This window comes from Dermochelys coriacea, chromosome 27, assembly GCF_009764565.3.
Source record: "Dermochelys coriacea isolate rDerCor1 chromosome 27, rDerCor1.pri.v4, whole genome shotgun sequence".
NCBI classification, from domain to species: Eukaryota; Metazoa; Chordata; order Testudines; family Dermochelyidae; genus Dermochelys; species Dermochelys coriacea.
The window spans coordinates 13,513,950-13,536,125 of NC_050094.1; the positions used below are offsets into that span (position 1 = coordinate 13,513,950).

Genomic DNA, 22,176 nt, shown 5'->3' on the forward strand with positions numbered 1-22,176 from the left:
TGAGTCAGAGTCTGTCTGGTTAAACGAGGAGTCAGCCGTTGAGAATTCCCCGAGGGAGCCAGCTGGGATCCACCGTACTGGGCCGGTCTGGACAGGCAGCCTGCGTTCCATGCAAAGCACAGCGAGGCTGGGCTGCCCAGCAGAGCGGCTGGCAGGACGCACTGTGGGTTTGGATTGCTCTGTGCACAGAGCTGGACGTGTTGCAAGGTTCACTGGAGCCAGCGGTGGCTGCTGTGGCCATCAGTTCTCCTGGAGGGAGCATAGTCGGTCCCCTCGCAGGGTTTCTGTCCCGCTCTCCCCCGAGCCCGTCCATATCGACAGCTCCTGTTTGGTGTTGCTGCTGGGTTGACCCGAGAGATGCTGGAAGGCAGAAGGGCAATGCCCGAAGGCCTCGTCTCCTGGGAAATGCAGCCCAGCCCATAGCCTTCACTAGCGGACCTGGCCACTGCCCCCCAGGCCAAATGTGGCCATCAGAATATATCAAGGAGTGACTCTGGCTACTGGCTCTGGCTAACAGAGCTCTGGGCCTGTCTCTGCCCCGGGCTGCACGAAGCCACAGCTACCAAGGGGATGGGCTAAAGCACATTCCCATGCCCCGTGGCCAGCGAGAGTGCCGGCCCCCGGCATTGCCCTGCCCCTTTCCAGCTCTGCCCGGCAGCCTCTCTCGAGGGAGGTGAAGCCTGCCGCGGCCGTGTGGAGAATCCTGAACCCACAAGCTCAGCCTATCGGGGCAGCACCACGTGGAACCCCAGGCATGGCGGTGTGAATCAAGAGCCACTCATCTGAAATTAAGAATGACTCTGGATTTATCCCCTGGGCCTGAGATCCAAATCTATCCCCGTGGCCTTGGATTTCACCTCAATGCTGAGTCCATGGCTGCCTGGGGACTAAGTAGCCAGGCCCCAAATGCACCCCAAGGGCGCCAGTGTCTTCACGTTGCGTGCTGCGAGATGCACTCCCCTACAGTCTGGGGGGACGCCCGGGCCAACGCCCCCCCGCAGGTGGCAGCGCTGTTTGCTGAGAGCGCTGGCTGCATTCCTCCAGGCCAGGCGGACATCCCTTTCCTGTTTGCTTTCTGCACAGACCTCAGCCTGCAGGCTTGTTATTGTGAACTCTCCACAGTCCCACAGCACGGAGCAGCTCCCCACCAGCCTCGCAACTCTGCCAGCACCAAAACTGGCGCTAGCCCCATTCTTCTGCCGCCCCCTTCCTGGCCCGCCGCCCCCTAAGGAGTCAGAGGTCAAGGCCTTTATCCCATTTCCCAGTGGCCGCCAGCCAACTGCAGCCATGCTGGGGAGTGACATGAGATTTGTGCATTAGGCAACATTATTAACTGGCCTGAGAAAGAAATGGGAGAAGGTTGTTTCTACGCAGGGCTGAGAACATGACCCAGCTCAGGCAGCGATCAGGCTGGTGCTCTCCAAGCGTGATCCCAGCTGGGAAGAGAGCAGGGCCAAAGTAGCTAAGGAGAGATCAAAAGGAGACGAAGGCAGCCCAGAGCCTCCTGAAAGGTAGCCTGCATTCTCCTTCAGCTGCAGCTGGGGAGGAGCCTTGTCCCAGCAGAAACGGAGCATTGCATGCTGGGAACTAGATTGGGACCTGCAGCCCTTTAGAACAGAGTTTGACCAGCTCTGGGCTCAGACCTGGTGTCGGCTGATTTGAGTCAGGCAGTGAAAACTCCCCAGGCCACGTGCAAGCTCTCAGACTTGGAGACACTGAAACTTAATAGTGGGGACCTTAAACTTTCCCATGCGTAGGGTGCTGGTGGGCCACCTGGGCAGTGGCTGGATAGGACTGGTCAATGGAGGGCTCCAGACTCTTGGAAGACACTTTATTTTCCCCATATGCTTGGACGAGAGGGGAAGAGCTTCCTAGGCCCTGCCCCGGCGCATGCAAAAATGCCGAGATTAGCGTGAGAGCAACAGGCTTGGGGCCATTGTACGTGGACCTGCTCGGGAACCTGTAAAAGTCACCCCAGGAGCAGATAGCTCAGCCTGGGGACCCTGAGCTGTAGCCAGGTAAACCAGACCAGGCGTTTCCCAGCAATTGTGTGTGTCGCAGCCTCAGGCCGGATTATGGAACCTGCTCATCCAAAGTGTGTTGCCTGCAGTGAATCCTTTGCCTCTCAAGGCACGTCCTGCATCATCTGACCTTACCAAAAGGCTCTTTGCTTTATTTAGATCATTTTAACTGGGCCCATTTAGATTCTACACCTCTCCACAGTCGGGGCAGGGAGGGGGCTTGAAGTCCCTTGGTAAAACATTTCGCTCTGCTTCTCCCCAAATGCCTCTCCCCTGGGAATGACAGGTGCAAGGTGCAGTGACCTCAGATCTGCCTGCGCCACCACTGAGTGTGCCCAACTGAGCAAACAGTCCATCTGGCATGGCAAGCCACCCATATACCAACCCGCCCCAGTTTGGAGGGGGATCTTCCCCCCAGACGCATACTGAGATTCCAGCCGGGACAACCACTGCAAGGCTGGCTACCAGCTCACAGCACATGGCATGGCCACACCGTGGGGCAATGGGCGGCCAGAACCGAACCTCGCCATGTCCCATCAGCACTGGCACCACCCTGGTATGGGGTCTCCAGCCGCTGCCACCTCTGGTTTCACGTTTCACATTTCAAGGACACGTGCTGTTTCCTAGAAAAGGACGGATTACATGGAAAGCAAACAACAAACATAAACGGAGAAGTGTCCGTACTGCAAACTTTGACCTGGCGCCTGGCAGCAGTTCCATAAATACTTCCCTGGGCCAGTACGGCAGGACTCTGCCGGTGAACACAGGCCCCCGGTGCGCTACCCACAGACTGGCCTTGTGGCAGGGCACTGGTCCCTTCCGCTCTCTGGGCTTGTGTGTTCCCTTTGGCTTGTCAAGTTGGACTGTCCGCTCTGTAGGCAGGGCTGTTCTTGTTGCACAGCGGAGACTCTGATCCTTGCTGAGGCCTCAAGGGGCTACCGTAATAAACATAATACCAGCCATGGGCAACATCTGCTTCCCTGCAGCTGGCCCAGAGGGTTTCGCTGGTATTCACCTGATAGCTGGGGGAGCGGGAGCAGTCTGTAGCTCCCGCCCAGCCTTGGGTTGGAGAGCTGACTGTTGGCAGAGATGGGGCAGATAGATGGGAACCCTGTGTCTCGCTCTCCTGAGAGCTTTGGTCACTATTTGATGCCACCTTCCTTCCAATCCATGTGATTTACTCCTATCAATTGACATTTGCTGGGAAAAGGGTCCTTTATCGTTACCTTTAGATTCTGCTTGTTCCTCTATTAGAAGTTCAGGGCAGCAGGTTCTTGTGTTTAAAACCTGTCTCTGCCCTGACACCCTCTGTGACCTTGGGGTCAAGTGACTTGAGCCACTGCCCCGCTAAGTGCCTCAATTTCCCCATCTGTAATGGGGTTAATGATACTGACTCCTAGCAGGGAGGGCTGGGGGTGGCAGCTGTGTGGCTTCATAGTGTCTGTAGTGGGCTTCCCAAGGCTGGGGTCGCAAAGGCTCTGCCATGTGTTCCAGACCTGGAGCAAATGTTACCCAACATTGTTGCAAAGCCTGGATTGCAGGGACTGTCTTCTTGCATCTTAGCAGTGCAGCTCTCTCCCTTGGGCACAGCGTGGAGCTCTGATCCACCCCATCCTGTCTCTGGTGAAGCAGGAGGAATATCCTGGTGCTCACTGCATCTAGTGGCATCCCTGCAGTTTGATTTAAAGAGTTCCCTGTAGGATCCTCCATGGGGGAAAGTGGTTCCCTAGCCTCCAGGCCTTGTGAGGCACAGGCTGGGAGTCATACAGAGGTGAGCAACGCCTGCGGTTCAAGTCTCCAAAGTGGAGGCAGGATCAGAGCCTGCCAGGGCCGTGGCTAGCAGGAAGTCGGGCTGTGGAACGTGACCCCTCCCGGCTGCTCTCAGGCCACGTCAATGCTGGCGGGGTTCTCACGCAGCTCGGGCACTCCACATGCCTCTGCGTGCTCACTGTGTCCCCTGGGCCATGCACCCACCATGCCTCCTGGGGTTGTCATCACAGAGGAGCGTCAAATCCAGGGTTGAGTTCCCGAGGCTGTTTTCACTGCAAAAAAAGTGTGTTCTTCCTGGTGGAGACGAGGTGCTGGCGTTCTTAGCTCCATGTACCCCCGTCTCCAGGTGAAACCCCTCCTCTTGTGGCAGTGAAGACAAAGCCTGAAAAATGGCTCCTCATCTCTCTCCTCCCTCTGTGTGAAGAGAACTGCACCAACATCCAGCCCTGGCTCCTCCGAAGAGGAGAGCAAGGTCATTGCTTGCCCTTGCTTTGAAAACTGTCCTCCCAGTGTGGCTGGGTGAAGTTCAGAGCTGGATGGATCCCTGCAGTGGAAGCTACAAAGGGAGGTCGTCATAGCACAGGAAGGGCATTTGCAGTTTGCTGCTTGAATGGTTTTTCTCGTGTCCCCTTATTGTACTTGGCGTCTTGGCAGGTGGAGAGGTGTGATTATGTGATGGGAAGGAGTCACCACACGCCAGTGAAGTGTAGGAGGAGATAACCTTAGCACGGCCCTTCCAGGCATTGATTGCCAGCAGGTCAAATTACCAGGCTGGTTTAGGCAGATTTCAGATTTTGACCAAGTTATCTGTAAAACTCTGCTAGAATTTGGCAAATCAGCAGAATTTCTCACCTCCTAGTGCCAGGAACCGTCGCTGTGTACAGAGGGATTTCAGTGAAGTCAGCACAGCTCACGTTTGCTTGTGCTGAAACCGAGTTGTTTGGTACAAAAATCTCCCTGAGTAGGTTAGATTTGATATTATGATTAAAACCAAATCTTACCATATTTCATATGACCATTTCCACCTGGGAATTTTCTGAAGGACTTGTGGGAGTTAGGCGTGTAAATCTGACTCCTATGGCAGGTCCCAGGCAATAGAGATAGAAAAACTACAGTTCTGATACATTTCTTAAAAATCAAGGGGGCTTTCTATCGTTTTGTGCATTGACAGCATTTCACCAAATTTCTTTGGGAAATTGCTTCTTCCTATGCACAATTGATTAGTTTAAGCTGTAACTGCACTTGGAACTGGACCGTGCTACACCCTGTTACAAGCAGCATGGGTTTCTGTATCTGTCTGCTCTGTGAAACTGGGCTAACAATGTCCCATAGTGAATGGATTTCTTGGGGCTTGTCTCATTTCTGTTATAGCCCAAATCAGTCAGGATAAAATCCACCACTGAATAGTTTTAACCCTCCACAGAGCTGGGTTCCAAAACCAGGCAAATCGTGTATGTGAAGGGATGTGTGTGTGTGTGAGTGTATGTGTATGCACTTTCTTATTTCATCGGCACATCTTCAAAGTGTATGTGGCTGCAGATGTGATGCCCCCCTTTGCTGACAGACTGAGCCCATGACGCTGCCATAACAAGCAGGAGACCTCACTAGTGACACGACGGCTCAGCCCTGCGGCTGTGGAAACGGTTTGCACAGCAAAGACAGAAAACAAAAAGCCCAGCACACGCAGTGGAAAAATGTTGTTTGAACCAACCATGGAGCTTTAAGGATCCTGAAATCAAAGGGACCTGCAGCTTTTAAAAATGCTACGCTAACCAGCTCTGGTTCCATGACGGCAAATCTCCCGGCCGCCAGCGTCCGGTATTGCAGTCCTGGAACTGTGCTTAACCCAGATGGGCTGCCAAGACTCTGGATTTCAGACCTGGACTCTGCTTGAGGTTAACTTCTTTATTCCTAGAATTGTTTCCCACTCTCCCCTTCAGTGTACGTTAATGCCTGGTGGTTTCTGACTCCCTGGAGCAGAGGGCATGACCCTCCCGCTTGTGCGCAGCCACGCGAGCATGGGAAGGTCTGCAGACGCAAACCCCATGTCCCATTTCCAAGGCATGCTATGTCATTGGCCCTGGCCTCTTTCCCACCCTGGATGCAGCCTTTTGTGCCCAGTTCTTTCCCCGGAGTCCCAGGGAAAGGCTCAAGTTCCTTTGGCAAGTGACAGCTTGTAAATGAATCTCAAACAAAACAAAAACGGGGGCCGGGCCACATTGGGAACGGCAGAGAGCATCCTGGGAAAATCCTGCTTCCCACAAAGTGCTCCGCTCAGCAAGGACATGCTGTCTGATCTCAAAGGAGCAGAAACCTTTGGCCTCCGGCGCCTGCCCCCTTGGCAAAGCAGCTGGGTCTGGGCTGAGCAGCAGCGCCTCCGACTGTGGGGAGGGGTGTCGGAGCATCTGACTGAGGCAGAGCCCAGGGGATGGGCTGCCCTGCTGCCAACTGGATGGTCTGGCGAGAAGGTGGAGAGGGCCCATGGGAACGGCGCTGAGGTCAGAATCCCAGCGCAGCCAATATTCGCTGAGTATTGGAGGACGCTGAGTGAATGGCAAACGGTTTAGGGGCTTTTCCCCCAAGGGCGAGCGAAGGGGGCTCACACGTTCTGTGACTATTGATGTCCTTGGTTTCCATAGGACTGTGCATGCCTGTGCGCGCGTGCGTGTGTACCCATGGATGTGTGCGTGCATGTGTATCTGTATGTGCGTGCGTCTGTGCGCATGTCTGTGCATGCGTGCATCTGTGTGAGTGCATTGTAAGCACATATCAAAGCAATATCCAGAGATAATTGAGCAGCGGGGGTGGGAGACTTAGATCAGGACAATCTACTGTCATGCACAGCGGCGCATTTGATAGGCCCATCTGTTCACTGCACTGGCTCAGGCCTGAGGCCCATCCCGTGCAGGATCCCATCTGGCCAGTACCACGAGCGTCAGAGGAAAGTGCCAGAGACCTACAGTCAGCAGCCTTTGTTTCTAACCCCTGTAGTTAAAGAGCAGCACAAACCCTGGAGCAGGAGGTTTAATATCCTTTCTAAAGCTCTTGTTACAGGATTTACTACAATTGCTCTCATTAGCTAGGTACAGGTCTAGTCCCTCGTCGAATCTTGCTAAGATCTTGGCTTCAATAATCTTGTGGCAATGAGTCCCGCTGTCTAATTACGCATTCTGTGAAGTATTTCCTTGCATTGGTTTGGAAAGGCCCCCCCGTTCCGGTTCATTGAACGGTCCCTTCTTCCTGTGTTGTGAGACTGGGAGAGCAGAAAGTCCAGACCTCCCTTCTCTAGACTACTCACTACTGCCCAGTCCCCTCTTGTGTCCTCTCTAAGGCAAACGACCCCAATATTTTCAATTGTGTTTCTGAGAGAGTCTTTTCAGGCCCTGATCATTCTCATTCCTCTTCCCCACACCTCCTCGAATGCTGCAGTGTCCTGCCTGAGGGACAACCAGTGTGGTGCAGCGGGATCCAGGTGCTGGCTCCAAACTCCTGGGATCCCAAGGGAAGCCCCGGAGACCTTACACTGTCCAGCAAGGCTGTATTTTTGTAAGGGGAAGTATTAGTGGATCTGGCCGCACTATGTCTGGCATCCCAGAGCAGGGAAGGTGCAGAGGCCACAGTGAAACTGGAAAGGAACAGGGGGAGGGTTGAGGTAGAGGGGGGTAGTTTAACTGAACTTTTGTGAGCCCCGCCCAAAAGGTCGATGAAAGCTCAGGGCCAGTTATTGGGCTGGTTGGTTGGTGCCCTTTGCCCTTCATGCTGCCGCAGGACATCACTGGGGAAGGGAAGCCCCACAGCGCTCCCCCAGCAGCGGGCAGCACCCCCTTGAGCCCAAGGCTGTGCTCAGCCAGCCAGTCCGTTCCTCTTGGCTGTCAGGACTCTCGGTGCCGCTGGAGCTCAGACAATGAAACTTGAGCTCGTTGGACACGGTGCATTTCCAGAGCAAAAGGCTCGGCCAGGGAAAGGAGCTGATGTGCAGGGCCTGGCAGAAACCGACGCCAGCTTTCCATGCCGCAGGAATAAAGTGCTAGAACGAAAGCGGGGAAGGGGGGTCTGAATCAGCCCGTCACTGAGAGAGCCATCTAGGCAGGCAGGGGCCGGAGCTCGTTACTGTGTAACGATGCCCGTTAGGCCTCCAGTTGGTGTCCTTGTTTTATCCCAGGTGCGAATGGGACAGAAGCATCGCTCCAGGCACCCACCCTGGCATGGATGGGCATGGTCTTGGGTCCGCCGAAAGCCGCCTGGGGCTGGGAAGGTGGGCGATTAGCCACCTCTTGCCTCATTAGTGCAGCCCAGCTGGAGGATCTCATGGCCCTTCGGGCCTCAGTTTTCAGAGGTGGCCCCTGATTCGGGGTATTTCCCTTTTTTGGAGAAACTTGGGGGTTTCTAAAACCTCCAGGTCTCCAGAATTTGGGAGGCCAGGGGAAGAGCTTTGGGCTGCGCGTCTTTTCTCCGAGGAGTCAGTCCCTATCTGGGACTTGAACCCGGGAGCTCTGGGTCTGGAAGCAGCTCCCGCGTGAGCTGAAGGAGGAGCCATGTTCAATTTTAGCAGCAGTGGCGCCGCTCTCCCCTTCGCAGGACTCCAGCCATTCTAGGGCCAGACCAGGCCATGCTTCGGCTAATGAGCCTTCCCACCAAACTCATCCAGCGCAGCCCGCATGGCATGTGCCGACCGTGCCAGCGGGCACAGATGAAACCGCGTCTCATTCAGTGCAGGGCTCAAATACAGCGGTGGTGGCAGCCAGCGTAACTCCACTTCAGTCAGCGGGGTTATGTAGGCATGGGGGAAACGCTCGTCCCAAGAACGCCCTGAGATCTGGCCAATCCGGATTCGGACCAGGGATGCCGGGGGAGGGGGGCGGCAATGTGCTGGGATTAAACCCTTTTCCCAGCGGGGATTAGCCTGGGCCCACCGAGATGCCCTGGGCGAGGGTTATGCCATGAGCCAGGGGCCCCTGAGTGGATTCCTCTTTGGCCTCCCGGCCACCTTGCTGGGTGCACCCAGAGCAAAGTGAGGAAAGTGCAGCTGTCTCCTTGGCCTGCTGCCCGCTCGGGCCTAGCGGGTAGACATAGATGTGGGGGGCCAGGGAGGGGGAGTTTGTTGTGGTGACCATCCCGGATAGTGACAGATCTCTTGGGGAAATGCCAGCCGGAGAGACTGTCCCAGCCGGCCTATGGGGAGGGGGTCCTGGCGCAGCACAGAGCCTGCCGTGCCTTTCCTGTCCGACGGGGCCCTGCCACGGGCCCCAGCCTCTGTTAGCAAAGGGAACCGCTGGGCCGTAGCTGCGGACACATCGCCTGGCCCGAGGGGCCTCCGGAGCTGGGGGTGGGGGGATGGTTGTGGTGGTGGTGGTGGGGGGATGTTGCTGGAATAGGGGAGGGAGCTACGCGCAGGATGTCAGCGCTGACGTGGGATATCGCGCAGGTGACCCTAGCGAATGCCTGGGTCCTCGTGGATGGGACGTTCTCCGTCCCTAGAGGTCAGGAGGGAGGGGCAGGGTGCATGGGAGGACGGGGTGGGGTCACTGGGACAGCCCCTCTTCGGGGGCCAGCTGTCATCAGCCAGTCAATAATAATAAAGTCCAGCATGCGTAACAGGGGACCCTACAATAACAAACCCAGGTATGCAGCGCAGCGCCCCAAACAACTACCGCTAAAAACCCCCAACACCTACGTGCAGCCCTACAGTAACGAACCCAGGTACGCAACCCAGCACACCCGAGCAACTCCTCTCTCATGAAAACAGCACTGGTGGGCAGCCCTACAATAACAAACCAATGAATGACACCCACGCATCACACCCCACCCCACCCCACAGTAACCAACCAGGCTGGAAAACACTGTGTCTTTATATCTTGTCATTTAAAAACAATCAACGCTGAAAAGCGCTGGGGCCAGGCAGCGAAAGGGGCCTGGGGGAGAGGTGTGGGGGTGGAGGTAGCAGTGGCCGTATGGGGGGCTGGAGGAGGGATGCTGATTGGGGGAGAGACAGTTTTAAGTCAGGCGCTAGAGCTAACTGCTGCCCCCCTGCCCCACAATGGCTGCACAAGGGGCAGGTTACGCTGAACTGCTGAGGCTGCTCCGGAGAGGGGCTGATGTGCGAACCCATTTGTGTCCTACGTACGTTCCCGGGAGCGAGGCCAACTTTTACATAATGGATGGAAACTTTTATTCAGCCCATTTGGAAAAGGGCTCGAGCGCAAAAGCGTTTTGGAGTCCCAGCGGGAGGGAGCGAACTGGGCACAGAAATGGAGCCGGGAACTCGCCCAGAAGGGGGCTGTCAATGGGCCAGCTCGGAGTGGGCCTGGGGGCCAAAGCTGGCTGCTACTTATGAAACCGTCTCTTTGGGCTGCAGCCGGGATTGCTCGGGAGGTGCCCCTGAGCGGGTGGCGGGGTCGTTCTGGAGAGGCAGGTCAGGCAGCTGCTGGGCACCATGGTGGGCAGCTTGGGAAAATCCAGCAGTGACAAGCGGCACTAGAAAGATTTGCATGGAAAAAAACTCACTGGTGCCAAGCTCCCCGCAGGGGCCACAACAAAAGCTGGGCAGGAGGGAAAAGGACATTTCCTGCATCCCGTCCTGGTGAATTTCTCTCCAAGCCAATGGCTGGAAGAATGAAGAGGAAGATGGCCTCAGAGTTACGGAGAGGAAGAAAGGCCCAGTGGTGGGGCACTAACCTGGCACTCACTGGTGCATCAGTTCCCAGCTTTTCCCTATTGCTTTGTCGGCTGCTGCAGTTCCAATGGGGATATGGGCACTGAGCCGCCTGGGATAAATAAAGAGTGTGAGTTGTGTGGCTACTGCAGTGATGGGGGGACAGAGACACGCCCAGCTAGATGGGCCGACACGCCCTAGCTACGTGCCATCGAGCGATGTGGCCCTGCTCAGGAACTCAAAAAGACCTCAGTTCTAGTCCCAGCTGTGCTGTTGTTTCAATGTATGGCCTTGGGCGTGTCCTTAATCTCGTGGTGCCTCAGTTCCCCTGTCTATGAAATGGGGAGAAGGATCCTGACTTTCTCCGGCCTCTTTGTCTGTTTAGACTCTTCACCCTGAGTCTGTCCACACCTGGCCCGAATTTAATACAGATCAGTGAGACTAGCCAGAAAGGTGAGGTGGAAATTTCTGAAGTGCCATGAAAAGCAACCGAGGTTTCTGAACTTATGAAGCGGCTGGGTGACATTTAGGCAAGAAACGTTGGTTTGGTGGAACTGGACAAATCCCTCGTCTTGGCTGGTGAATGAGGAGCCAGCCCAGCTCCGCTCTAGTGTCTGTAGGCTGCTGGGAAAGCAGCTCACACTGCCGGCTTCTCTATCCTCGTTAACGCGTGGTATGAGGGCTTGGTTTAACGGGCTGGGTCTTCACCCAGCGGGGAAGAGGGAATCGCCAGCCACGGCCCATGTAACCATCTGAGTCAAAGTCTCGTGTTATTCTGTCCTGCTTTGACACTGCGCATGTGACCCCGGTGAAGGCAGCGCACTGGGGGGCTGGAGCAATGCTTCCAGTCTGGCCACGCCTCACCCCCAACAGGAGGTGGGAAGGTTGGTCCAGCCAGGTGCTGACGTCCGTGACCCCTGTATGTCAGGGCTTTGCTGAATCCCTGGGACTCCTCCAGCCTGGGGCTCTGCTGGGTCAGCCCCACTGGGGCACTTCCTGGGGGTGAGGGTTTTGATGGGGGCATTCGTCGAGCGGGAACAACACGCAAATGGGGGTGTCTGTAGCAAAGGCTTCTCTTAGAGCTGGCCTGAGGCTTCATTTCACAGGGGTCACCACTAGCTGCCAGCGCAGAACCGGAGACAGGAGCAAGCTCCACCGAATCAGGCTTGGCCCAGGCTTCCCTGACAGGGTTACGTGGCCCCAGCTCCGCTGCGTTGGGAGCCGCTCAGCACCGTTGGGCTCCCATGCTGCATGGCTGGGGCATTCGGGGAGAATCTGAGCAGCCGACCTGTCCTCGCTATCTATGCGCCCGGGGGCCCTATGCAAAGCATATTAAGTGCACCTGGGAGCCACGTGCTGAGTCAATCCTGTAACAAACTCCCTGCAGCTCTGCACCAGGGCCATCGCCCAACTTACCTGACGCATCCATGCAGGGTGGGGGCAGGGATGTGCAGGGAGCGGGAGCTGGCCAGCGGCAGCACTGTCTCCAGTTCCTGGATATCGCTCCGCGAGGCTCCTGCCCCAGCCGGCCTGAATCTCAGCTCCCCTCTCTCCCTGACTTTCCGATTTTGCAGATAAGGAGGAGATCGACCACCCCAACAACAGCTTCAGCCCATGTAGCATCCAAGACAGGAAATGTCTCCTGAAGCAGCAGGCAAAAACCCGCGACCGGGTGAACAGTGGCGTGAAGATGAGGAGCAACGGGAACTTGCATCATCGGGAGGAGACAAGGCAGATAGTGAGATGCCCCTTCCTCTCCCCTGGCAGCCCACTCCCTTCGGCTTGGGAGCAGCTGCAGTGCGGGCCTGTGATCCACTCCCTTCACCCCAACGCCCTGGGGCCTCCCAGTGCCCAGCAAGTGACTGGGGTTTGGGGCTGCAGAGCAAGCACCAGCGGGCGGGTCTGTCGTGCAAGCAGCCAGCATGGGGTAGCTTTGGTTTGCCAGGACTGCGCCGTCCTGTTAACCAGGGGACTAGCTTTTCGCTGCTCACTGCGCCCCAGAAAAGGAAATTCCCCACTGGGGGTGGGCTGTGCACACTCCCCCAACACTGACCCCGACCAAGGGGAAATGAGCAAGGTCCCCCTTGGTCCCCAGGCATTACAGGGGCTAAAGCAGGGAGTGGGGCTCTCCAAACACCCAGGGGGGATTTTACTCTCATGCCGAGGGGGGGTGGGGTTTGCAGCCATCCCCTCCCCCAGGGAACCCTTGGGAGGAAGCGCACTACCAATTGGCGGGTATCTGGCCATAGATGGGAGAGGATGGCTCCAGCCTGTGTAGATGGAATGAGGGAGGGGGTCTTCTTCCTCCCCCGAGCTGGGCTCCGATCAATGCTTTCTGTGCAGGCCCAGGGGTCGTGCCAGAGCGAGCTGCACCGAGCACTGGAGAGACTGGCCGCATCCCAGACCCGCACCCATGAGGACTTGTATATCATCCCCATCCCGAACTGTGATCGCAATGGGAACTTCCACCCCAAACAGGTACGGCCTGCGCCCCCATTGCCAGCAGGAGCCCCGGCCTGGGTGTCGGGGACAAGGGAAGCCAGAGAGGGGCACACATCCCTTGTACAGCTAAGGCTGTGGCTGACCCACAGGCTTGGGAATCTGGACTCCTGGGTTCTAGCCCAAATGGGTGAATTACAACCCCTAATTTGGGGTGTTCAGCATCCACAGCTCATTGTTTTTGGCCCCTTGAAAAGCCAGGCCCCAGGGGTCTCAAGTCAGGCCCCCAAACTTAGTGGGGATGACCACTGAAAACGTAGCCTTCGCCTCCATGTGTCCCGGTCTTCCTGTCTGCAAAGGGGACCCCGGTGCCCGCTCCCCTCTCTCGCAGAGGGTTTGCCAGGCTATGAATTAATCATCGCCAGAGAATGCTTTGGGATCCTGGCCTGGAAGAGGCAAAAGCTGGGCAAAGAACCACTTGGAGCACCCACCTGGTGGGAGGCATTTGACCCGCCTGGGCCAGTTCACCCATTCGCCAATAGCCCAAACGGGCACCTCCTCCGTTCAGCATCACTTCTGTCTCAGGCCTGCAGTGGCTCTGCCCAGCACTTCACCTGGCGCGGGTTCTAGTCCCTCCTTGAAACCAGTGGGAGACTATGGGGCCTGGGCCAGCAAGGTGCAGTCTAGTGCTGTGCTGTCTGTCGTGTTCATTGGGAGCCTGCTGAAGTCAACGGACGCTGTACTGAGCCCATCATGTCTAGAAAGTAGAGAATGGCCCTGGCTGTATTGCTGGACTCAGCTCCCCATGCTCAGAGGGCAAGGCCGGACATGCCCCTCTGCTAGCCCAGGGCTGGACATGTCTCTCTGCCAGCCCAGGGCCGGACGTGTCTCTCTGCCAGCGCAGCACGGACTAACCAGAGCCTCCTTTCCCATCCGCAGTGTCACCCGGCCCTGGACGGGCAGCGTGGGAAGTGTTGGTGCGTGGACCGGAAAACTGGCATCAAGCTGTCGGGAAGCCCAGAGCTGAAGGGCGACCTGGATTGCCACCAGTCCGTGGACGGCGTGCGAGAGTGACTCGGCGGTAAACGGGGGACAGGGAGATTTCCTTGGCGACCGGCCGGGGCCGAGCCAACCCATTGGTGCTGTTTCTGAGTGGAAAGGAAGGGGACACGACCACAAACAAACCTCGCTGGGTTCGGGGGATGCCAAGATGTGCTAATGCCCTCGCGCCCCCTGCACCTCAGAGCCGCTCTGCCCTGCACCACCTGCCCGCGGGCCCCTTGATTCCGACACTGCAATTCTACCCTGGGCTCTGTGCATGGACACGGGCCGCCCCGGCTGAAAGGGGGGTGGGGCTAGGCCTCCAGGCCAACATGACCACTAGCAACGAGTAGCTCTAGGGACGTCACACTCAGGGGTATGTTACCCCTCAGCCTCTTCGGCCCCGGCCCCCGGCCAGCCTCCCAGTGTGACCCCTCCTAACCCGCACAACTTCCCACTTTGCTCTCGCTTGCCCCAGCTAGCGGGGGCTTCGTGGATTTGTGGCTTTGCTGGCCCTGGGGCTGTCTCTGGGGCAGGTGCGGGGATGTGCTGCGGCAGCCAGAGGGAAGGAGAGGCTCTTTCTCGATCACTTTGCCAAAGTCCGATGACGGAGAGCAACAGACACAAGCCCCCAGGGTTGCCTCAGTGCTGCCGCCAAGTATCTGCCTTATATTAGATGCCGGGTCATGGCCCCACTCAGGGTGGCTGCAGGACTGTTGGATTCGCAGCCCTACCCCCTACTGCCCCCGTTTTTTCAATGTGGTTTCACCATATTGTGTGCTAGGATTTCCTGCATTCCCATGCCCTTTCTCCTGTGCCTGCCAGATTAAGGCGTGGGGACTACAGGCTTGTATCTAGGGCCCCAGCACTGGGAGCCATGTCATTGCATCCGAATCTCCGCTTTCATTTGGCAGAAGAAGAAGTAAGTTGCTAACCCTCATGATGGCAGAGAAACGCGCAATGATATGACCCAAGTGCTACTTACGGATGCAGTGAGATCTTCCTGAGTCTTCAGACAGCCTGAAACAAGAGCTCGGAGAGGGGGGCCTGCTCTGATTATTTCAATGGGGTGTTAACTCCAGGCCCTGCCACTTTGGGGGCCCTGCCAACCCCACCCCAGCAGAGGACTCTGTATGGCAGGAAGAGACGCGTGCAGTGGGCCGGTTCCCCTTCGCCCCAAACAGATACACCCCGGCAGGTCAGGTAAGTACTGGGGAGGGGGGGGCCTTGCTGTCATGCCTGCCTGTCTAGGGAGGAGGGGAGTGCCAGCCCTCCCCAAGAGGAGTACTAATGGGCTGCCCACCAGACAGTTCATGTGTGGGTGATTGGGGGGCTGAGCAAGGAGAGGCCCCTTGTTGCGATGTGCCCGGGCTCCTAAATTGTGTTGATGTGGCCTGTTGACACATGGGGCAGCATGTACCTGTGTCAGTGATCTATGTGTTGGTGGGAGCGTACGGGGTGGGTGACAGGAGACGTCTGAGAAGGTCTCAGGGAGGCAGGTAGCAAAGGACACAAGATCCCTCTCCAGCTTTTCCTGGCTCGTCACTCGCACTTACTGTGAGCCCCACGAGATCTGCCTCTCAGAGTCCCCGCAGTCATGCGATTCGGGGAGAACTCTGGCATGCCTTTAACAAGCGGGACATTTCTTGCCCTGCTGGCTGCAGGGAAAAGCCTGAACGCTGACCCAGGGGCACCCGAAAGGCTGCAAACCCAGAAGACGAATAAAACGAGACCCAAACCGATCGCTTTTAGATCTCCCTTTTTTTAAGCCAGCCTCGCCATGTTTTGAGGCTGGCCACCTGGTTTTGGGCTGCGTGGAGCTGCCCTCCCCCCCCCCCACATGCAGCGGGGCCCCTGTGCTCAGCCTCATGGCGGTGCCACTGCAGGCAGCCGTGAGAACGTATGGGGTGGGGGGAGTCGCAGGGTTATTTCTCAGCACAGCCCAGGAACACTGTCATCTCCCCACAATAGGACCTTCCTCCTTATTCAGAGCTAAGGCAAAGTTTCTCCTGCAAAGCCCTGGTTTGCGGGAGCAGATGGACAGCGGGTGGTGGGGATCGGCCGCGCTGGAGCTGTCCTGCCCCCTCTAACGGCCAGGCGACGCGTGTTGTGTCTAGGGTTGCCAACTTTCTAGTTGCACAAAACCGGACACCCTAACCCCGCCCCTTCCCCGAGGCCCCGTCCCCGCTCACTACATTCCCCCTCCCTCGGTGGCTCGCCCTCCCCCACCCTCACTCACTTTCATTGGGCTGGGGCAGGAGGTTGGGGTGCGGGAGGGGGGTGCGGGCTCCGGGGTGGGGCCAGAAATGGGGAGTTGAGAGTGCGGGAGGGAGCTCTGGGCTGGGGCACGGAGTTGGGGTGGAGGAGGGGGTGAGGGCTCCGGCTGGGGGTGCGGGTTCCAGGGTGTATCTAGGCAGGCAGAGGGTGCATTTGGAGACAGGCTCTCCCTGTCCGGAGAATCGTGTACAGGGCCTGAAACGTCTGACCTGGGCTCCCTACCTTTGGCGATCTATGCCAATGACCTGCGACGGGGAGCCTGTGAGCGGGCCCCACTCCCTGCTGGAGGTCTGGGGTTTCAGGGCACGTCCCTGTGGAAGCCAGGGGCAGATAAGATAGATTCGGAAGCAGTTCGTTGTTTCTGGGTGGCCGGTGAGGTCCAGGCCTGGTTTGTTTTCCACTGGAAAACACAACAGGCTGCAGGAGGTAGAAGCCAGGCAGACAAGGTCCCTGACAGCACAAATCCAAGCCAAACCTGACAGCTTGCTCACCCCCTACCTCCCTGGGCTCCAGCGGGGACAGCAGCTTCCTGGAGCGAGTGCTAGGGGAGCGTGAAGGCAGCAGCTCTTAGTGGGAGCCCAGCTTCGGAGACAGCTGTGGAAAAGGATAGAGCCAGGGGCTCTCAGCCTATTCTGCCCTGCAGATCCCTTCCCATCTAGCCGGCCTCGCTGTGGCTGCGTGGAGCTCCGTGCCTTGAGGTACAGCTGCATTCGCAGCCTTGTGGATACTCTCACAGCTTCTCCTCTTCCTCAAGGGCTGGTTGGGTCCAGCTCTCTGGGCTCTTACGTTGGTGCCCCTCATTGTGGTATCTGCAGTGGCCACCCCATCAGAAGTAAAGCCAACAGTACCAGAAATTTGTCATTGACGTGGGCTTCCAACAAAAAATGGGCTAAATGCAAACGGTTCAGGAACGGGTGGATTTCAGCTAAATTTCATTCCGAAGCATTATCATGTCGAAATGTTCCATTTTGACAGATTCCAAACGGACTGCTTCGACTTTTTGATTTTTAATTTCAAAACGACTTTTCCAAAGGAAATTCCGGGGGGATTATATTTAAAAATGAGCTGAAATGGGCAAAAGCAGAGCAAACTCTTTTGAATTTATCAAAACGAATCATTTTGATGAACCCAGAATTAAATTTTTTCGGAATTTTGTTGCGTGGGATGTTTAATTTTTGGTTTGGTTGGGTTTGGGTCTATTGCAGAACAGCAAAAATGCCAGAGTCATGGAATTTCCCATGAAATGGAAAATCCAGGCCTGGCCTAGCTCTGAATAACAGTGAGGTTTTTCCTCCTTGCCTGCAAGCGAGAAGTGGTCTAGGTTTTTTAAAAGTGAGGATTATCTGTAGGAAAGCACAAGATCTGCTGTGAATGGGGAGCTATTCCAGGGTTGGGGGGCAGGGAGGGCGCTGGGTTTAGCTGTGAGTGTAATGAGGTGCAGTATCTTATCTCCTGTGGCAGTGAGTTCCGTAGTCTAAGCGCCAGCTCAGGTCCTGGCTTAGAGCTTCCTGCTCTTCGATGGAAGTTTCATTGTTCCCATGGAATACAGCTACTGTGGAAGTTCAGGGTCGAGGGGGTGGGGGGTGGAGGGAATCTCTCAGGTAGCCAGGACCAATCCCACAGAGAGCTTGGATTATCAGGCAAGGACCTTGAACTGGGCTCTGTATTTCAGATTATTCTTTGGCTTTCCCCGTTTGTGTAACAATGACATACAGTGTAAACAGCGCACATACACAACCCCTCCCCCATTGCACCACCCCACTGCACACACCCTTCAGGTGGTGGGTTTTGAATTTGGTCAGCTTCCAGGGTGGGACAAAGAAACATTTAAAAAGAGCTCTAAGGAAGTAGAACAAGCCAAACCCCAGGGTCCGATCCACCCCCACCTCCCTCCTTGTGGAGTCATTGACAGGCGTGTGAAATGTTCCCCAAAGTGGGCGCGTTTCACACTCATTTTGCACGGGTTATAGATGAGGTGCAGTGTGTGTGTCTGTGGTTGTGGTGGGGGAGTATCAGACCCAGAGTTTATTATTCTGTTTCTTTGTCAGCTCTCACCTTTCCGCTCACCCACCTTCACATAATGATTACTCAGCCTGGGGGGTTTCCCAGCCTAGCCCTGGAGAAAGAGGCCGTCCTTTGCACCACAGAAAGGAGAGGGCAGCCGGAGAGTTAAGCAGGGCTCCTCAGGTGGCCAGAAGAGGAATGTGTGTAGGTGCGTGTTTGTGAATGGAGCTGGGCTGGCTGAGTGTGTGTTATTGTGGATGTGGGGGGCGGGTCATTCCGTAAACATGCCCCCCGCTTCCAGAGCAGAATGACTCTCTCCCTTCAGCCAGCCTATGGCTTTTCCCCACCACTCCCTTCAGGCTGCGCCTGATCCCAAACACCAACCTTCATCCCGGGTTCCACCTAGCGCCGGAAATCAGGGGCGAGTTCAGGCCAGGAGTCAACACTCGCTTATTTCACTTGTTGGCTGTGGTCAGAACAGTGATGTAGGAAGGGCCCTGCCTTCGGCAGCGTTTCTGAGGTCAGGCTGCTGCTCTTCCTGGCATCAATAGGCTTTTACTCCTGCAGCATGGCAGGCAGCTCTGGGAAAGCGTTTGTTGTGCCTGGTTCATTGGCATCTGAGCCCTGACTGCTGGTGGCCACAGAAGAGGCCGAACTTGTAGAACCTGCAGGAGTCTGTGGTGCCGGCAGCCTTGAATTCTAAACTGAGCCACTTTGCTTGGGTAGCCCTCAAGTGGGGACCAGCAAGGGCCCGCACGGCCCCTCATCCAACCCCTTGCTCAGGACTCACTCAAGCAAACCCGGGTGAAAAGCGAGGCCCTGGCCCTGGAGAATTCTGATCAGCAGCACACAATGGACTATGGGGTGTAGCCAATCCCCGGGGCCAGCCACCATGGGGTGACCTGGTCTCGCTAGCACACTATGAAACCAGCACTGAAATGAGGACAGACTCAGGCTGCCTTTGTGTTCAGCACCTTGGCTGCTTCCAGGAGGGACGAGGGTTGCGGAGGGTGTATTTTCCAGGAGGTTCCTGTAACTCAGCCCATATCCTATCTGCCCATAACAGTCAGCCCTCTCTTCCCATCACATTCCAGAGTTCCCCATCGGTTCAGCTTGGATTCCCTCAGCTCCAGACACCAAGGGGTCTGTGCTGCTGAGATCACAAGGGTCAGGAGCTACTTTCCCCCTGCATTATTGCTAGCCACGTTCCAGGGGTGAAATTCAGCCCCGGGCAGAAGGCCAGCACCAGGCCTCTGCACCACACAGGTCTCCAGTGGGACGTACATGCTGCTTAGAGCTTGGGCGGGCCTTCTGCGCTGGGGGGAAGGCCACCCTCTGGGTGTCACAGGACCACTCGATTGCACAAGGGCTAAATCTCTCACTTTTCCACTTCCGGCATGTGGGGAGATTCTGCTGCGTTTCACCTGCCATCCTTTCCTCCTCCCCCTTTCCTGGTGATCCTCCGAGTGACCAGCTGGGCTGCAGGCCGGTCAGGAACCTTCTATGGGACAGCACACTCAGCAGCGCAGCAGGTGACTCCTTCGTGGATTGAGCTGATACATTCAGCATCATAGCAGGTGTCTTCTGCCTGGACACACCGAGTACAGTTAGCTTCATAGCAGGTCAATCCTACCTGCTGCATTTAGCACCATCGCAGCTCTATTCTGCCTGGACACACCTGGTACAGTTAGCTTCATAGCAGGTGCATCATTGCTAGATGTGCTTAGTACACTCAATAGCGCAGCCGGGATGGGCTGGCCATGCCTGGCCTCATGTATTCCCTCTGGACACACCCAGGACACTTTCTAGACCCAGATTAAGAAAAGACTTTCCTAGCTGGTTTCATGAGGAGAGGGCGAGCACCTTATAAAAAGCAACAGACTTTCCCATTTAATGGCAGCCTGGCCTAAAAACTAGTCTCTTTGGAAAAAAGGGATATGGCATCTTGTGAGGGCATTACATTTTTTGTTCATTAGAAAGCACCCTGGCATAAAGGACTTGACAGTTGTATCGCATCTCTCTTTAGTTTCATGCTGTATTTACACATGCTCATTATAGGAGGCTAAGGCCAGCTAATCTCCTCAGTTTCTGCACCCACGTGCTTTTTTGTCATTTGCTCATCTGAGGGATCCGTCGGTGCCTCGCTCTGAAAACCCTCTCTGTGTAGAGGCTATTGCTTCTTTACCCAGTAAACTTGAACCTTTATATTGTCAAAAAGACAATCAGTAATTGCTCTATTTAATTGTCATGGTTATTTAATGTGTTTCTCTTAAATGTACTTTATCTTTACATCGCTTCAAAAAGCAAAAAGCAAATGACAAATGAACCCTACACAACTAATCCTGTGGGTGCTGGGGTGTCAGCTGGGGCCTCTAAGCTGTGATTTTCTATGATATGATTTGTACGTTATATGAAATCCTATATGCTTTCTCAACCAGTCAAATTAAAACAAAAACTACACGTTACTTCACCTCTTCTCTGCCATGTTGTGTTGAAATGTCAGCAATGGGATTTATCCCCTGCAAAGAGGGAAACCATCTCAGAGTGTCTCCCCCTTCTCTCTAGGCCCTGAGCTGGCTCTCAGGAGCACGTTGGGATTTTAGCATCATGCCTGTGGGGGAGTGACGGGTTAGGCCCTGGTTGCAGATGGGGAACAGGGGCTTGGATCACATAAGGAATCTGGGGCAGAGCTGGGACTGAAACAGGTCTCCTGAGGCACAGCTGGCCTTCCCACAAAGGGGATCTAGCAGCTTGTTGTCAGAGGGAATCAAACACACACAGGCAATGTCCAAGGGGGTTCTAGTCCCTCCCCTTAATTTTGGGGCTATCGCTGCCACTGCCTGGGGGCGAATGGGCCATATGAGGTCAGAGCCAGGACCTTTGAATCCAGACCTGATCAGCCTTAGAGGCTACGCAGACCCAGGAGTTCATGTCAGAGCCACCCCAGCCATCAGCAAGTGTTATGGCAGCTCCATACTCTCAGGGAACGACTCTTGCTTGGCGCACAAAAGGTCCGGTGCCCAAACGCTGGTTAAGGCCTCCCTGCAGGGGAGAAATCTTTGACTCCGATCACTGTAACCAGCACTTAGAAATCGGCACAGAAGTCATACGTGGACTGGCAGATGCTCTTTCCAAACAGCGTCACGGACTCGCTGCCTGCAAGTGAACGTATCCAAAGTCAGGGAATAAATACAGGGCTGGACCAAATTCAGTACAAAGTAATTGAATCCAGGTGCAATACAACCTCGGCTTTGATGAGCTTTCTTCCTGCTGCAGATGGTCTCTGGGGGCCGTACGCAGACCGGCGCCACTGGCTCTGGGCTCAGATCGCTCAGGTTTGTCGGACTCCAGCCCGGCTCTGAGACACGTGGTACCTTTGACCCTATTTCAGGCTCTGATACAAAGGGAAATAGCAGCTGCAACAAAGTCTCCAATGGAAAATACTGACGCTGAGGGTGTGGGGGGAGGATCACGAAGTTCTACTCCCACCCGGAGGATTGGTGCATCCTCTCCCACAAGATTAAAACCAGATCCGATAATGCCCCCTGAGTGTCTCCAGTTTCTGCTGATGAGGCAAAGGTGTCCAGGACCCGAGCATGAACAGCGATCTACCAAATAGCTGCAGTGTGTGTGTGTGTGTGTTGTATCTGGCTGGTTGGAAATCACAAGGTTATGCAATATCCTGTGCTAACAGTAAACACCTGTCTGATACCTAAGTGTGATACATGTGTGAGAAAGACTCTGTGCATGTTCGTGTGTGAGATAGCATCAGTGTATGAGCTGAAGTGACTGGGTCCGACGTGTTGAGCCATGGGACACCTACTTTTCAATTAATTCGGATGGGCGTGGCTGATGCTGGTCGGTCGGGACAAGTGTGTTGACACAGTTTGTCCCCTAAAACCAGTGATAATTGCCTAGTTTAAAAAGACTTTCAATCTCCCTCCCCCTCCAGTTCAAACCAATTTCTGCCAG

General features: G+C 55.7%; 1 protein-coding gene across 2 annotated transcripts in view; it reads left to right on the forward strand.

The window, feature by feature from the left end:
* The window catches only part of IGFBP4 (insulin like growth factor binding protein 4), a 34,357-nt gene extending 13,690 nt beyond the window's left edge, over nucleotides 1-20,667 (forward strand). Inside the window, exons 2-5 of one of the 2 annotated variants that reach the window (XM_038385901.2) lie at nucleotides 12,018-12,181; nucleotides 12,787-12,921; nucleotides 13,822-13,963; nucleotides 14,838-20,667. In XM_038385901.2, the coding sequence (XP_038241829.1) occupies nucleotides 12,018-12,181; nucleotides 12,787-12,921; nucleotides 13,822-13,956 (434 nt within the window). In that variant the 3' untranslated portion in view covers nucleotides 13,957-13,963; nucleotides 14,838-20,667. Of the gene's footprint in view, nucleotides 1-12,017; nucleotides 12,182-12,786; nucleotides 12,922-13,821 lie in introns of both variants that reach the window. The other variant, XM_043503366.1, reaches the window with a different exon arrangement.
* The last annotated feature ends 1,509 nt before the right edge of the window (nucleotides 20,668-22,176 follow it).